This window comes from Tursiops truncatus, chromosome 8, assembly GCF_011762595.2.
Source record: "Tursiops truncatus isolate mTurTru1 chromosome 8, mTurTru1.mat.Y, whole genome shotgun sequence".
Classification (NCBI taxonomy): Eukaryota; Metazoa; Chordata; class Mammalia; order Artiodactyla; family Delphinidae; genus Tursiops; species Tursiops truncatus.
In genome coordinates this window covers 56,609,981-56,625,408 of record NC_047041.1, presented here as the reverse complement: position 1 = coordinate 56,625,408, position 15,428 = coordinate 56,609,981, and the positions used below count along the sequence as shown (strand labels likewise).

General features: G+C 41.8%; 1 protein-coding gene across 3 annotated transcripts in view; it reads left to right on the top strand.

Moving 5' to 3' along the window:
- The first annotated feature begins 964 nt into the window (after positions 1-964).
- Positions 965-15,428, top strand: part of POLD3 (DNA polymerase delta 3, accessory subunit) — a 48,578-nt gene continuing 34,114 nt past the window's right edge. The window contains exons 1-2 of one of the 3 annotated variants that reach the window (XM_019946605.3): positions 965-1,106; positions 8,630-8,685. Coding sequence is in view for 1 of the 3 variants with exons in the window: in XM_004310553.4 (XP_004310601.1) it covers positions 7,204-7,263; positions 8,630-8,685 (116 nt within the window). In the remaining 2 variants the exon portion in view is untranslated. Of the gene's footprint in view, positions 1,107-7,015; positions 7,264-8,629; positions 8,686-15,428 lie in introns of those variants that run through there. The other 2 variants (XR_002178683.3, XM_004310553.4) reach the window with 2 other exon arrangements.

The window sequence follows — 15,428 nt, the reverse complement described above, 5'->3', positions numbered from 1 at the left end:
TCTCACAGACATAGTCAGCTCATAGAAGGAACTCAATCAACAATTGGAGAATGAGTGAAGAAGCAATTATCCCAGAGGATAAACTTTCCACTGGCTGCTCAGTATCCTGAGAAAGATATTGCTCATCTGAGATTTAAAAGAAACAAAAACCTGAGATAAGCTGAGCATATCAGGTTCAACAATTTAGGAATTACAAAATGGGGAATCGTTGAGAAAATCTGTAGTGACGGACAAAAACTGGAGGCAGTGGGAGAGAGGAGCCATGGCAACCTATGGCTGTGTTTAAACGGAAATTCTGAGGAAGTAGAGACAGTGGTTAAGCCAAAGAAGAAACTGGAATAGTCATAGAGAGAGAAGCAGTGATGCCAGGAGACAGATTGAGCAAAGAGAGCAGCCCACTCCATCAGGACTGTGTCTAGAATGGCCTCTGCCCCTTCTTCACTGGAAACTAAAGCTGAAGCCACACAGCGTTTCCTCAGGAAGTATTCCCACCCAGCAGGGTTTGGGAGCCAGAGAGCAGTGGTCTGTAAGAGAAGGATCATATGCTTCTTTTCAGCCCTGAAAGCCAATGCCCCCTGCCCCCAATTTTAATAATTCAGAAATGATATGCTTGAGACAAAACTTCTCATAGCCAATTTCCAATTAACTTTCACCTTCAGCATCCCCTCCACCCCCAGCCCGCTTCCAGCCCCCAAGGGAATGGACAAAGGAAAACAATGTACAAAACAACTGCAAGATGGGGCGGGGGTGAGGTCCTCCTGATCTTCTTCTGAATGTCTGCGGCAACAAAGATGGCACCGTGAGCCTACCGTGGCTGAGCTGAGGGATTAATGGGCTGGGGTGTGAGTGGGGGCTGGGGGGAGGTGTGGTTCGGTGCCGTGGGTATGAAACAAGGGAACCGGTGTCCGAGTGTCCTCTTGCCTCATCCACCTTGTTTTGATAACTGAGGGGTTTTACATTGATTTTTACAGAACTGATAAAGTGTTTTAAAACAGCACCTGGAGCCTTACCTCACCATCCCCTGGGCTCCTGCCCCCCCAGCTGTCAGGAAGGTTGATGTGTCCTGGCCTTGGTGGCTGTACATTCCACAGGACAGTCTGCACAAGGTATATGTGTTCTCATAAAACAGCTTTTTTTTTTAAGAGGAAATACAGTTGTGTTTTGCGTTGTTAAAAACTATAAAAATGGCAGCACGCTGAGTTCATTTCTTTTATATTTTGCCTAAAGTGAGAGGAGGGATTACACATCTAATCCTGGAAACCCAAGTCCACTTTTCCCCGCGCATGTCTTCTGATCCTCAGGCTGGGTTGGTTGCCTCCTGTGGATTCACATGGCACCCTGTGCTTCCCTTGCACTGTATTGCTGTTTATTCCCCCCCAACGCTAAAATCCCCAGGGATGAAGACTATGCTGTGTTCCCATTGGTCACACAGGGTCTAGTAGGTAGGAGACCTTTAGTAACGTTTGATGAATGAATGTACGAATGATCTAATGCTAAATACCTTGGTGTTAATAAGTCCTGGGCATCTGGGGCTCTGGAATGGCCCTTGGACAGTTATGTGGCCTCCGAGTCATAATTCTTAATCTTATACTCCTTTGTTCTAACCCGTTACCCTGACTGGAATGCTATCCCCCAGAGGCCTATGGCAGCCCTGAAGCCCAGCCAGCTGGTGGGGCTCCTGAGTTGCACTTACAGGCCCTCTTCCCCTGCTTGAGGTCTGGGGATCCTGCCCACATACAGGTTGACAGCTCCTCATTCCCTCTCAATACTGAGCCCCGTCTAGATTTCCCACCCCCTGCCCTGTCAGAATCATTAGACTCTCCGAAGCCAATCATTTCTGGGGTAAAGTGGGATGAAGAGGAGGAAAGAGGAGGGTCAGCCTTCTATTTCTAACATCAACCTTAGGTTCTGTTTGGAGACATGGAGCCTTGATGCTATGGCTCCCACTGCTGGTATCACCTGACACTGCCATCCCCAGAACTGCTCGTGTTCTTAAAACTAATCTTAAGACTCATCCTTAAGGAATAGGGAGTGAGTTGTCTTATTTAAAGAAGCAGTCTTTGAGGTGAAGGAAGGAATGGTGGTACTTTTCCGTTTTGGAGATTTGCCTTTTACATTTCAAATAGGGAAAACACCATGCCTGGAGTAGGAGGATGAGTTAATTTTACGTTGCTAAATGCACTTTTTCTTCAAAATGAAAATATGTTCATTTTTTTCTAACAATAAAATTGATACTTGTAAAAATGACTTGTAAAAATTCAAAGATGCATAAAAAACAATAAAATAAGGAAAAGAATAAAAATCAGTCCAATGCTCTCCTCCAAAGACAACCACAGTGTTTGAACATGGGCTCTGGGCACACCTGGGTGGAAACCTATCTCCACCACTTACTACCTGGATGGTTTGGGGCAAGTTACTTAACCTCTCTGAGCTCCAGTTTCTTCATCTGAAAAACAGGGATAATAGTAGGTAAGTAATAATATTTATTTACTTTATAGAATTATTTTGAAGATTAAATGAGAATATTAAAGTAAAAGGCCTAGCATGGTGCCTGTACACTTTCCACACTCCAAGAATGATAAGTAAGAGTGAACACTGTCTCAGATCACCTTGTTTCTTAATCCAGTGTTTTTCCCCCTCAAATCTCACTTCCTTCAGTGTAATTGAATTTAAGTCAATAAATGTCACTGAGAACCTATTAGATGCTGGTGAGGCTGTTGTTATTATATTAGAAGGAGGCCAGTTCTAAAATCCTACTTAGTTATTAGTTTAAGCAAAACTTGTCTTGGAACTTATATGAAATCATTTCCCATTCATTCTTCCTATCAACAACATAAAATTGATTTCAAATTTGAGTTCTTTTTTGGTGAAGGGATAATAGAATTTAACAGGGTTGTTTGAGGATTAAACCTCTGCAAGGTCCCCACAACATGGTAGGTGCTCAATAACTGACAGTTATTAACATTCCAGTGATGCACATGAGCTGAAGGAGTTTCATACCTATGATTTATGGGCATGAAAGTGCAGAGCACTCCTTTCTTTTCTGATTTAGTTTTGACCCTAGAGATAAGCTTTCAGGCATTATTTATAAAAACACTAATTTCCTGGCCACAGTCCTAGGCTTGTACACTGGCATTTGTTAGCTGTGGTTTCCTCCATAAACCTAATCAAAGATCCATTCCCCCCACCACCAACTTTCCTCCCTCCACCTTGTTCACCCCCTGCAACAATTGCCTTGAAAACTTCTAAGATTAACTCCTGTTTACCTGGACTCTATATTCCCACATCCTTTAGATACTCAACATATATCATTTGTTACTTGGCTTCCACTGAAAGCAATTCTCACTTGACTGATGTGCACACGGATTCCAAAATTCTGCGATAAAGTGTGTTCGACTTTCACAGTACTTATTATTTTCCTATATGCAGTTGTAAACTAATAATGAGGCAGCAAAATACAATGTTTAAGATCATGGATGTTGGAGCCAGACTGCCTGGGTTATAATTCTGGCTTTGCCACTTACTCTGTGATCTTGGGCAAGTTACTTAACCTCTCTGTGCCAATGTTTACTTATCTGGAAAAAGGGGCTAATAACACACCTTACTTTCTAGGACTTTTATGGAGGTTAGATGGGTTACTATTTGTGAAGCACTTGTAACAGAGTCTGGCATATAGTTAGTTATATGTAAGTGTTAGTTATATAATAATAGTTACCATTTTTAGAGCACTTAGCTATCTGCCAGGCACAGAACATGTTTCCTTCAATCCCCTCAATCATGCAAGTTAAATTATATTTATAGTCGTGTGCTGGAGCTGGCTCATACTTGCTTATGAGAGCTGAATGTTAAAGTTTCAGAAAGTTTGCAAGTCACTTGTTAAACAGAGCTGTTACTAAAAATTAAATTACGTAACTTACTATTAAATAAATTATATTAAAAACAAAGATAATATTCAAATCTTATTTCTCAATTATATTACTACATTTTACTATCTTCTATGCTCTTGAGGTTATTTGCTTATTGTATCTGTACAGTGGAAATAATGGTGTGACAGTGTGCATCTCTTCCTGACTCTGCATTCTGTGACTTCACTATCTGTAGTTTGGAATCTGCTATGGTGGGAATATTTACACCACAGAAGCTGGCAACGACTACAAATCAGGGCTTATTTTATTTGGTAAATTGGTTCTTAATCATTTATCAGAACATCACTGCCTATCATTGTCCTTTCTTTAAAGATGATGAAAATGAGGACTAGAGAGGTTAAATGATTTGCCCAAGGCCACACAGCTAGGAAGTGGTGAAGCTGGGATTCAAGCCTAGGTTTTTGTTAGTTTGCTTTGCTTGCTTTTTAAAAGAAAAATGTATTTCCAAAGCCCACATGCTTTCCAGTCAGCTACCCTTCCCTGAGGTAGGAAAGTTCAAGGCTGGGTAGGCCTCAGACATAAGCAGAAGAGCTTTCCCTTCCCCCTCCAGCTCCCTGCCCTTAATGTACAAGCCCAACTCCCAACCTGCCCCCTCCCAGGCATAGCGGTGGTCATTCCTTTCTAGTCTTATTATTCCAACCCAGTCTTGGAGATGCCTTTGATCATTTATCTTAACTTGATAATTCCATTACTGTCTTGCCTGGGGTCCATTTGTCCATTATCCCTTCTTCCCAGAATCTCCTTTCTTTTTTCCAAGGTTAAGACTAAACCTATCCTTTCCAATACCCATCCTTACCTGTACCTATTTTCTGTTTTACTGATTTGAGAAGACCTGGCATAGTAGTTAAAGATTTCCTGAATAATCATGTAAACTTTTTATAGATGTAAACATACATATAGAAAACCATATATATCAAAAGTGTACAGTTCAAATTTTCACAGACTTGACACACCCATGGGATCCAGATCCACAGATCCAGAACCAGAACATTACCTTTTCCTCAGAAGCCTCCTCCTACTCCCTTTCATTTTCTATCTTCCCAAAGACAACCACGAATCTGGCTTCTAAAAGACATGCAACTCTTTTAATATTGGCAGATCTAGGACCATGTTGGGCCAGGTAGTCTCTAAGTATTATCATCTGCTCCCTTTAGGCGGGGAGGTAGTATCAAGACTCTTCTTTGGTCAATTTTGACATCTTTTCCAATCCTGTGGAGCAATGACTAGAAATGAGTTCCGGTTCCAGTACTACCACTTAACCCTGTGACCTGGAAAATCCGTGTCTCCTCTCTTGAGCCTCAGCAATCTAGTCTATAAAATATGGACAAACACAATCCATTTGCAGGGATCCTATGAGAATCAAATGAAATCTCTCTCTCAAAGCCTGGTACAGTGTGCCTGGTATATAATAATGTAATAACTGTTTTTGTTGTTGTTTTCTAACTTTAGTCATTTTATTATTTGCCAATTCCAAGTACAGATACTAATTGTTGATTTCATTGTGTGCAGGCATGGCATGAGGGGTATATGTATATTATCCCGTTTATAACTCTGGCCAAATAAAATTTTTAAATTTTCTCATCTGCTCCTTCTCTCAGTCTTCATATCTCAGTAGTCAAAGGCATCACCATTAACCTAAAGATTTAGGTTCCAAATCTAGGCATTTTCTTTGATTACTGTCTTTCTCATACTCCACTCATCTAATTCATTAGCAGTTTTTGCTGACTCAAAGAAAACCCAAATTAGTTCTCAATTTCCAGTACGTACGATCCTATTTTAAGCTGCTACGGTCCCTCACTTAAAAATCTCCAAGAAAGGGCTTCCCTGGTGGCGCAGTGGTTGAGAGTCTGCCTGCCGATGCAGGGGACGCGGGTTCATGCCCCGGTCCGGGAGGATCCCACGTGCCGCGGAGCGGCTGGGCCCGTGAGCCGTGGCCGCTGAGCCTGCGCGTCCGGAGCCTGTGCTCCGCAACGGGAGAGACCACACAGTGAGAGACCCGCGTACCGCAAAAAAAAAAAAAAAAAAATCTCCAAGAAAGTGTAAGCTACATGTGAACAGGCTCTGTGTCTTATTGATCACAGCTGTATCCCCAGGGCCCCAGTACCCAGAACAGTGCCTGGCCCTTAGTAGGCTTTTGCTATGTCTTGAATGAATGCATGTTGCAACAAACATTTGAAATGGGTGCTATTGCTACTTCCATCTTTTTTTTTTTTTTTAATGTTTTGGCCGGGTCTTGTGGCATGTGGGATCTTAGTTCCCTGACCAGAGATCGAACCCGTGCCCCCTGCACTGGAAGGGCAGAGTCTTAACCATTGGATTGCCAGGGAAGTCCCGCTATTTCCATTTTGTAGCTGGGGAAACAGGCTTGCAGTGGTTAAACAACTTACCTAAGTTCACACACGAATATCAAAACCAGGATTCAAATCCAGGGTCTAACTCTACAGCCTGCTCCATTGTCCACTTTGCTGCCCTACTGAAATACACTGGCTTCTGCTGAATGGTTTTTTAGCTGATGTTAGGAGAAATTTTAGTTGAAATTCCCCAATTCGAAAACTTTTCTTGAGAATAAAGTGCACGTGCCCCTTCACACAACCTTGTAGGCATAGCATGATTTGGCTTCTTCGGTCTCATCCCTCCTCATCGTCCTTTTCTCCCGGCATTCCAACCATAATGAAAACTATTCTCTTCCCAGCAAATACTCCCCCTCTCTCATCTTCTCTGGAAAACTTTCCCTGATTTCTCAATTCTGAGAGATTATAACAGGCAGTACTTTATCCCAGCTGGCAGGACTTTACTAAAATACTTGTTTATTTCTGTCTTTATTGTTCACTGCTATGTCCCAGTGCCTAAGAAGTGCCTGGAATAGACTGGGTACTTAATAAATATTTGTTGAATAAATGTATGAAAAGGTAAGGATTATTTTATCAATTTAGAGTTGGAAAAACTGTGGTTCCTAGAGGTGAGGTATTTTGCCCTGCGTCAGTCACTAAGAGGCAGAGCTGGGATTTGAAACTAGGGCTCTACACTCAGCCCCTGCAGAGCACGCCTGCGCTGCTAGGACTTCACTTCCGTCCGGTCCTATTAGCTCCGCTTCGTTCAGCCTGCGCCGTCTCCGAGACTAGTTTGACCCTCGGGCGGCCGCCGTAGCGCGTCGCCTCCGTTGCTGTGAGAAACGACCCGGGACCTGCGAGGGAGGAAAGACGTTTCCCGCCGGCGGGAGCTGCAGTTGAAGTGGCCAGGGGAGCTCGGAGGCGGCGGGGCCCGGCGCAGCGGCACCATGGCGGACCAGTTTTATCTGGAAAATATAGACGAGTTCGTCACGGACCAGAACAAGATAGTGAGGAGCTAGGATCTGGGGAATGCGGGCGTGCGACTGGGGTCCTGTGCCCAGCGAGGGCAGCGGGGGCCTTGACGCCTCTGCGTGTGCCGCGTGGGAACTGGCCCAGGGGAGACGGTCCCCACGCCTGGTGCCCCAGGGCGAGCGATAACTCGCCGGCGAGGACCTGTGGCCCGCGCGCAAATCCGCGTCCTTCGGGTGGGCGTGCTGGGTTCTGTGCACAGGCCCGGGGCCCCGGAGGTCTGGGGCGGGGGCGGGGGGGGAGGAACATTGGTTGATAATGTTTCTAAGGCGTCTCTACACCTGTCTGACGACGTGGTTGGCGTTTGAAGTCTCAAGTTTACAGTTGAGGAAGCTGTGTTTTGACCGGGTTAAGTGACATGTTGTTTAACCTTCCGGCCGTCAGTTGGTTTCCTCCTCCTGGAAGTTTGGTATTGATACAGGCTTGGCCTGCCTCATAGGGTTGGAGTAAAGATCAAGTGAAACGATGGATATGAGAGTGCTTCGCAAATCGTGATGACTGAGTGCCTACTGTGAGCTTTGGATACACATTGCGTTTAGTCTCTACCGTGACCCACCTAGAGGTCGGTGGAAGTATCCCTAGAAAAGGCAGTTGAAGCAGAGGGACCAAATAATTTATTTGTGGTTAGTAAGGGATAATCAGTTTTCCAGCCTAGGTCTGTCTCTTTTGCTAGTGCTTTCCTCTACATCACACTGCCTTTGCCTAACCTATATAAGTCTTCTAATTATTGGAAACTCAGCGTTTAGAATTGGAAGACTTTGAGAGGTGGGTGACAGGTTATAAGGAAGTGGCAAATGACAGGAGAGTTCAACGAAGGATGGAAGGAAGATCAAAGCTTGATGCCAATAGTTTCCCGTCTAACCTCTTGATACAGTATTCAACAACTTCACTCATTCCCTGACCCCTTTACCACCTGTGCCCTTTAATGTTTGTATGGCTGCAACTTTCCTCAGAAGTTTCTGAGTTATACACTCCAAAGTAACCTAGCTTCTGGGTGAGTTTGAGGATAGTTTTTGGTGGTGGCCCCAAAAAAGGACAGAATGTGAAAAAAAGGGCCTTAGTAAAACAAGGAGTGTGAGAAAAATGAGATTTTTTTCTATGTATATTCAGCCTTTCTTTTTAGATTCTTGCATTAATCTGTGATACAAACTTCTTAGTATTTGTAAGATAAATATCTGAGTCCTACTTGCCTAGGTGGATGGTTCTTGGCAAAACTGGGGTGGCATCTAATGTAATTTATAAGGCTTAATCCTCTAAGAGTAAGAATCTTTAGGAGCCCTTGGGACTGACCTGCACTCTGGAGTCATCTAATAAAACATTAAAAAAAACTCCTTCTTCTTGCAGGTGACATACAAATGGCTGAGCTATACACTAGGAGTTCATGTTAATCAGGCCAAACAGTAAGTACAATTTATTACTAATTTTAATCTGATTGGAATTTTTGGTTTTATTTGTTTTCTTTTGCTCTGTTAGCTTTACAGATAGTCTCTAGGTTAGAACCCACACCCCACCCACCCTGAGGGGGAATGGGAATGAATACCTTTTTTTACTACCTTTAATGCTTTTGTCTATTATTTAGGAGATAGGTGGACTTGTATACAAATGTGTGGTGATATGTTTACTGGATTTATTTGTAGCCTTGCCCTCTGGTTAACATCACTTTGTTATTTCTGATATATTAAATGGGCTAGCCAATTCTGTTTACATCTCAGATTTATATGTCTGTTATCTTATCTTCATTACATTTTCACATGTGCTCCTTAGGCCCATCTCTGGGTGTCATTGAAATAACTTCCATAATGAGGTCAACAGGTGTTTGACACAGGCTGTGTAACAGTATAAGACAGGGTAGAACTATTTAAGTGAAACTAAAAAGGGAGTGTTCAGGATGACACAGAGCATTGCCCTTCTTGAATTTTGCCCTGTCACCTTTCCATGCTGAAACTTGTAGTCCAACTTGGGGCCAAAATGGAAGGGGCAGGCTTTTTGAATTAACTTCTTCACCTGAAAATGTGCAGGTGTTGTCTATGTCCAATGGGTAGGAATTGGTGAACAGGCTGAGAGCACATATATTGAGTTAAATACTCATTTTGTTTGCTTTATTCCTAAAGGTGGTTTGGTTTTTCCCTATTCCTTGAGTCATAGGAACATTCTGTGAGTCTTAAAAAAAATCCCTGATCTCTAGAATGGGTTGATTTGGCTTGATTTGGGTTGCTGTTTGGCAGATCTAGGAGTTTAATTTTGACTGTGATGTTTATGCCTTCAAGACCTGAAACTCTTGGCCCAGGGATGGGTTCGGACTGATTTTGACTATATGAGATTGCCATTGCTGAGACCAGTCCTGGCCCAAACCTAACAGGTTTAGGTAACTTTAGGATTAGACACCCATAAGAGTAATTATTTGTTATGGTTATAGATGTTTAAATATGAAATGAGGTAACTGTTACTATATAAGCCTATTGAGATTAAAGGTGCATATTGAGGACTGGAGATGAAATAAACTTGCCTGCAATTTTACTGTAGCTATAATTTTTATGGAATTATTTCCTATAATTTTTATGGAATTAATATGCTGTCTAGCCCCTGCCTGTCTACCAGTTTCATCCCATACCACTCTCTACGTCACTTATACTCTAGCCATATTTGCCTTTCTGTTCCTCAGATGTCTCAAGCCCATTCTCACTCAAGGAAATTTGTACCATTCCCTCTGCCTGGAATGCTCTTCTCACAGCTGTCCTCATTGTTCAGGTTTCAGCTCAAATTTCACACATTACTTATATAGCAACTCTTCCCTAATGCTCTATTTCAGGTGTCCCTACTCCTGTCTCTCTGTCATGCACCCTGTTACTTTCTTTCATAATTATTTTTTTTAAAAACAGCTTTATTTACGTATGTTTCATATACCATACAATTCACCCATTTAAAATGTACAATTCAGTGATTTTTAATATATTTACAGAGTTGTTCAGTTAGCACTATAATTAATTTCAGAACATTTTAATCACCCCCCAAAAGAAACCCTGTATCTGTTAGTAGTCCCTCATCATTCTTCTCCCCCCACCCCCCAAGCACTAGGCAACCACTAATACACTCTCCATCTATAGATTTGCCTATCCTGAACATTTCATATAAATGGAATCATAAGTAATTATTAATACTTATTAATACTTAAGATTACTTATTAATAATAAGTAATCTTGTGTGTCTGGTTTCCTGCACTTAACATAATATTTTCAAGGTTTGTCCATGTTGTAGCATGTATCAGTACTTCATTCCTTTTTATGGTTGAATAATATTCCATTATATAGTATATTAGTTCTCTAGGGCTGCCATAGCAGAATACTACAAACTGCGTGGCTTAAAACAACAGAAATTTATTGTCTCAGTTCTGGAGGCTAGAAGTCCAAAATTAAGATGTTGGCAGGGCCATGCTCCTTCTCAAACCTGTAGAGAAAAATTCTTCTTTGATTCTTCCTAGCTTCTGGTGGTTTGCTAGCAATGTTTGGCATTCTTTGGCTTGTAGCTGCATAACCCCAGTATCTGCCTTCATAGCACATGGCATTCTCCTTGTGTGTCTGTATCTTCACATAGCCATCTTATAAGGATACCAGTTAGGCTAAACTGGGAGACAGATGAGACACCAGGCTTGGTGGCTCCTGTTTGGAAGGCCTAACCCTTAGAGGCTCATCCTGGCTCCCTCCAGCCAATGCCAGCAGAGCAGAGTTCGAGGTACAGGAGCCTTAGGGTTACAAACACTGGCTTTGGAGGCCATGCATCCAGAATCAGAATCCACTCATTTAGCTGAGTTACCCACTTGAGTCACCACTCTTAGGTTCTGAGCTTCTGTCTCTGTTTGAAAAATGGGAATAATAAAAACATGTAGCTTCTAAGGTCAGGGTGCAGAATGAATTTTATGGAAAGTACTTAATATGTGCTCAATAAAAAGCAGTTGCTACCATTAAAAAAAAAAAAAAGAATACCAGTCATAGTAGATGAGGAGCCCACCCTACTCCAGTATGACTTCATGTTAACTTATTACATCTGCAAAGACCCTATTTCCAAATAAGGTCATACTCTGAGGTACTGGTGGTTAGGACTTCAACATATCTTTTTTGGGGGGACACAATTCAACCTATAACATATGGATATATAGCATGTCGTTTATCCATTCATCAGTTGATGGACATTTAGGTTTTTTCCACATTTGGCGTGTTATGAATAATGCTACTATGAACATTTGTGTACAAGTTTTTGTGTGGACATGTATTTTCAGTTCTCTTAGTATACACCTACGATTGGAATTTCTGGGTCATATGTAGCATTTCGAGGAGCTGAGGAACTATTTTTCAAAGTGGCTATGCTATTTTACAATCCCACCACCAAGGTATGAGGGATTTGATTTCTCAGCATTCTTGTCAACTCTTTCTGTTATCTGTCTTTTTAAATTTTAGCCATCCTGGTGGGTGTGAAGCAGTATCATTATGGTTTTGATTTGCATTTTTGTAATGGCTAATGACATTGATCATCTTTTCATGTGCTTATTAGTCATTTGTGTATCTTCTTTGGAGAAATAGCTATTCAGATCCTTTGCCCATTTTTTCCATTGTGTTTGTCTTTTTATTATTGAGTTGTAAGAGTTCTTTATATATTCTAGAGACAAGTCCCTGATCAGATAATGATTTCTTTGCACTTCCTTGATGGTGCCCTTTGAAGAGTAAGAGTTCTTATTATTGATGATGGAGTTCAGTTTTTTTTTTTCTTTTGTTGCCTGTGCTTTTTATATAGTATCTAAGAAGGCTTTGCCTAACCCAAGTAAACCATGAAGATGTACTTCTGTGTTTTCTTCTGAGAGTTCTGTAGTTTTAGCTCTTAAATCAATAATTATCACTTTATTTAACATTTTTATGTATCTTGTGCTAATTATACTAAAAATGCTTCAGTCCTCACAATAAGAATACACTGTGTTGGTCCAAGCTTATTTATAAGTGAAGCCCTAAAATGTATATAGGCTTACCTCATTTTGCTGTGCTTCACTTTACTGCACTTCGCAGATACTGCGTTTTTTTGTTTGTTTTTGTTTTTGTTTTTACAAATTGAAGGTTTGTGGCAACCCTGTGTTGACAAAGTCTGTGGGTGCCAATTTTTCAATAGCATTTGCTTATTTGTTGTCTCTGTGTCACATATTGGTAATGCTCATCATGTTTCAAACCCTCCACCAACAAAAGGATTATGACTTGCTGAAGGCTCAGATGATAGTTAAAACTTTTTTTTTTTTTTTTACGGTACGCAGACCTCTCACTGTCGTGGCCTCTCCCGTCGCGGCGCACAGGCTCCGGACGCGCAGGCTCAGCGGCCATGGCTCACGGGCCCAGCCGCTCCGCAGCATGTGGGATCCTCCCGGACCCGGGGCACGAACGCGTGTCCTCTGCATCGGCAGGTGGACTCTCAACCACTGCGCCACCAGGGAAACCCGATAGTTAGCATTTTTTAGCAATAAATTATTTTTCTATTTTTAAATTTATTTATTTTATTTATTTATTTTTGGCTGCATTGGGTCTTCATTGCTGCACGCGGGCTTTCTCTAGCTGTTGCGAGCGGGGGCTGCTCTTCGTTGCAGTGCACGGGGTTCTCATTGTGGTGGCTTCTCTTGTTGCTGAGCATGGGCTCTAGGCGTGTAGGCTTCAGTAGTTGTGGCTTGCTGGCTTTAGATCGCAGCCTCAGTAGTTGTGGCGCATGAGCTTAGTTGCTCCATGGCATGTGCGATCTTCCTGGACCAGGCTTGAACCCATGTCCCCTGCATTGGCAGGCGGATTCTTAACCACTGCACCACCAGGGAAGTCCCTATCAACCTTTTTTAACAGATGAGAAAACTGAGACTTAGAGTGTCCTGTCACCCTTTTTTTTTTTTTTATTGATCTTTGCTATCGTTTCCTTCATTTCTTTTTCATTTATTTCTGATCTGATTTTTATGATTTCTTTCCTTGCTAACTTTGGGGTTTTTTGTTCTTCTTTCTCTAATTGCTTTAGGTGCAAGGTTAGGTCACCCTTTTTTCTTTTAACTATAGTGAGAGCATTTAAAGTTTCACTGTTGGCACTGAGGGCAGTGACTGGGCATGGTTGTTACTATTTGCTTGGATGCAATAAAGAAATATTTTTTCAGTTTTTAGCATTATTTTAGGCTCTGTCATAAAACAGCAAACTTGACAGACAAGACCCTTCCCATCATTGACTTAAACAAGATAATTTCAGGTTATAAAAATGCTGTGAAGGAATTAGATTAGGGAAGACAATATAGGTATACACTGTATTCATCCTATGGGAAAATTATGGGTGGAACTGATCAGGAAGGATGAGAAGATGCGAAGGTATAGTTAATCATGTGTGTAGGAAGTGCATCTTGTAAGAAGTGATATGCATTGTTAGTCATATTTAAGAATACTTTGCGTGTTTTGTTGGTAAGGTGTTTGGCATAATCAAATTAGATGAACATGTCTTAGAGATTCAAAAGGTATACAGAAATTTTTCTAAGAGTTTGTGCAGTTCTGACCATCTCGTTAATATAAAAGAGAACTGGGCCTGATTTGGGGAGATAAGTGCACAGAGGACAGTGACTATGATGATACAAGCAAGACTGAATTGTTGATAAATGACAGCGTGTTTCGCCAGCAAGCTCAAAACATCTTGGGCATGGTCCCTTCCTACCATTTCTTCTGCTAGCATCGTCCTAACTAGCATAAATAAACCAAAACGTTCATGACTCTGTGTTCCTCATCTTTCCTAACATAATTGCTGCATGGAAGGACACACTAAAGAGAACAAGATAGAGGAATCAACAAAAATGTTGGGTTTTTTCCCTCAAGATGTGTATAGTCTAGTGGGGATGTCAGATACATAAACTAAGTAATTGGAATACGGTGTGGTAACTATAATAACAGATATGGGCTAGGTCCTGTTAGAACTTAGACGGCAAGGGTGCCCTGCTGGCCTAGTGGTGTTAGGGAAGGCTTCACATAGGAGGTGATAGCTGAGCTGCTATCTTGATAAGGAATTAGGTGGATGAAGTCTGAGAAGAACATTCTAGGCAGAAGGAGGGGCATACAGAAGAGCCAGGGGAACTGCAGAATATTTCATAAGGCTGAAAATTGTGTGAGTGTGGGAGAATGGTGAGAGATTCAGAACAAGAAATGTCTTACATGTCACTGATAGACCTGTGGAGTTGCTCCTTAGGGGATGGGGTGCTACTGAAAACTTTTGAACAAGGAATAATACTTCAGCTAAGAATAATCAGCTACTTCTTAACAGCACTTAATGAGTAATAGGTATCTCAGATTTAACATGCCCCAAAACTTAACTCCTAATTTCTCCCGCATCGCCTCCTTCTCCTGCTTTTCTCTATCTCAGTGAATGACAGCTTTATTCTTTGAGTTGCTTAATCCAGTCATCTTTGATTTCTTTTTCTCTCATACCCCACAGTCAGTCCATCAGCAAATCCTGTTGTTTCTCCCTTTAAGATGTCCCCAGAATTCATCCACTGATTACTGTCTCCATTGCTACCACTGTAGTCTGAGCCACCATCATCTCTAGCCTAGATGATTGCAGTAGCCTTGTAAGTGGTCTCCCTGCTTCCTTCCTTGCCCCTTAACAGTATATTCTCCACACAGCAGTCAGGAATCCTCCTAAAAGATGAGATCATGTTGTTTCTGCTCTAAACCTTCTGAGGACTTCCTTCCTACATAGAGCCACAAAGCCCTACATGTCTGGTGCTTGGCTCTCTTCTTCCCTTCTTCCTTATTCAGCACACTCACCTCTTTTCCGTTCCTTGCACCTTGCTTACATTCTTGCCTCAGAACCTTTGGATTTGCTGTACTTTCTGCCTGGAACATTCTTCCCTGAGATATTCACATTGGCGGCTCTGTAACTTCCTGCAGGGAAGGAGTCTTCCCTAATCATATAAAATAGCAAAACTTCTCAGGCACTCTCTATTCTCCTAATCTTTTTTTCCCCCCATAGATTTACTACCATCTGACATATATTTACTTGTTTGTTTATTGTATCTCCCTTTTCTGCAGTGCAAACTCTGAATGGGTAGAAACTTTGATTGCTTTGTTCTCTGCTCTATCCCCAAGGCATAGAGCATGAAGTA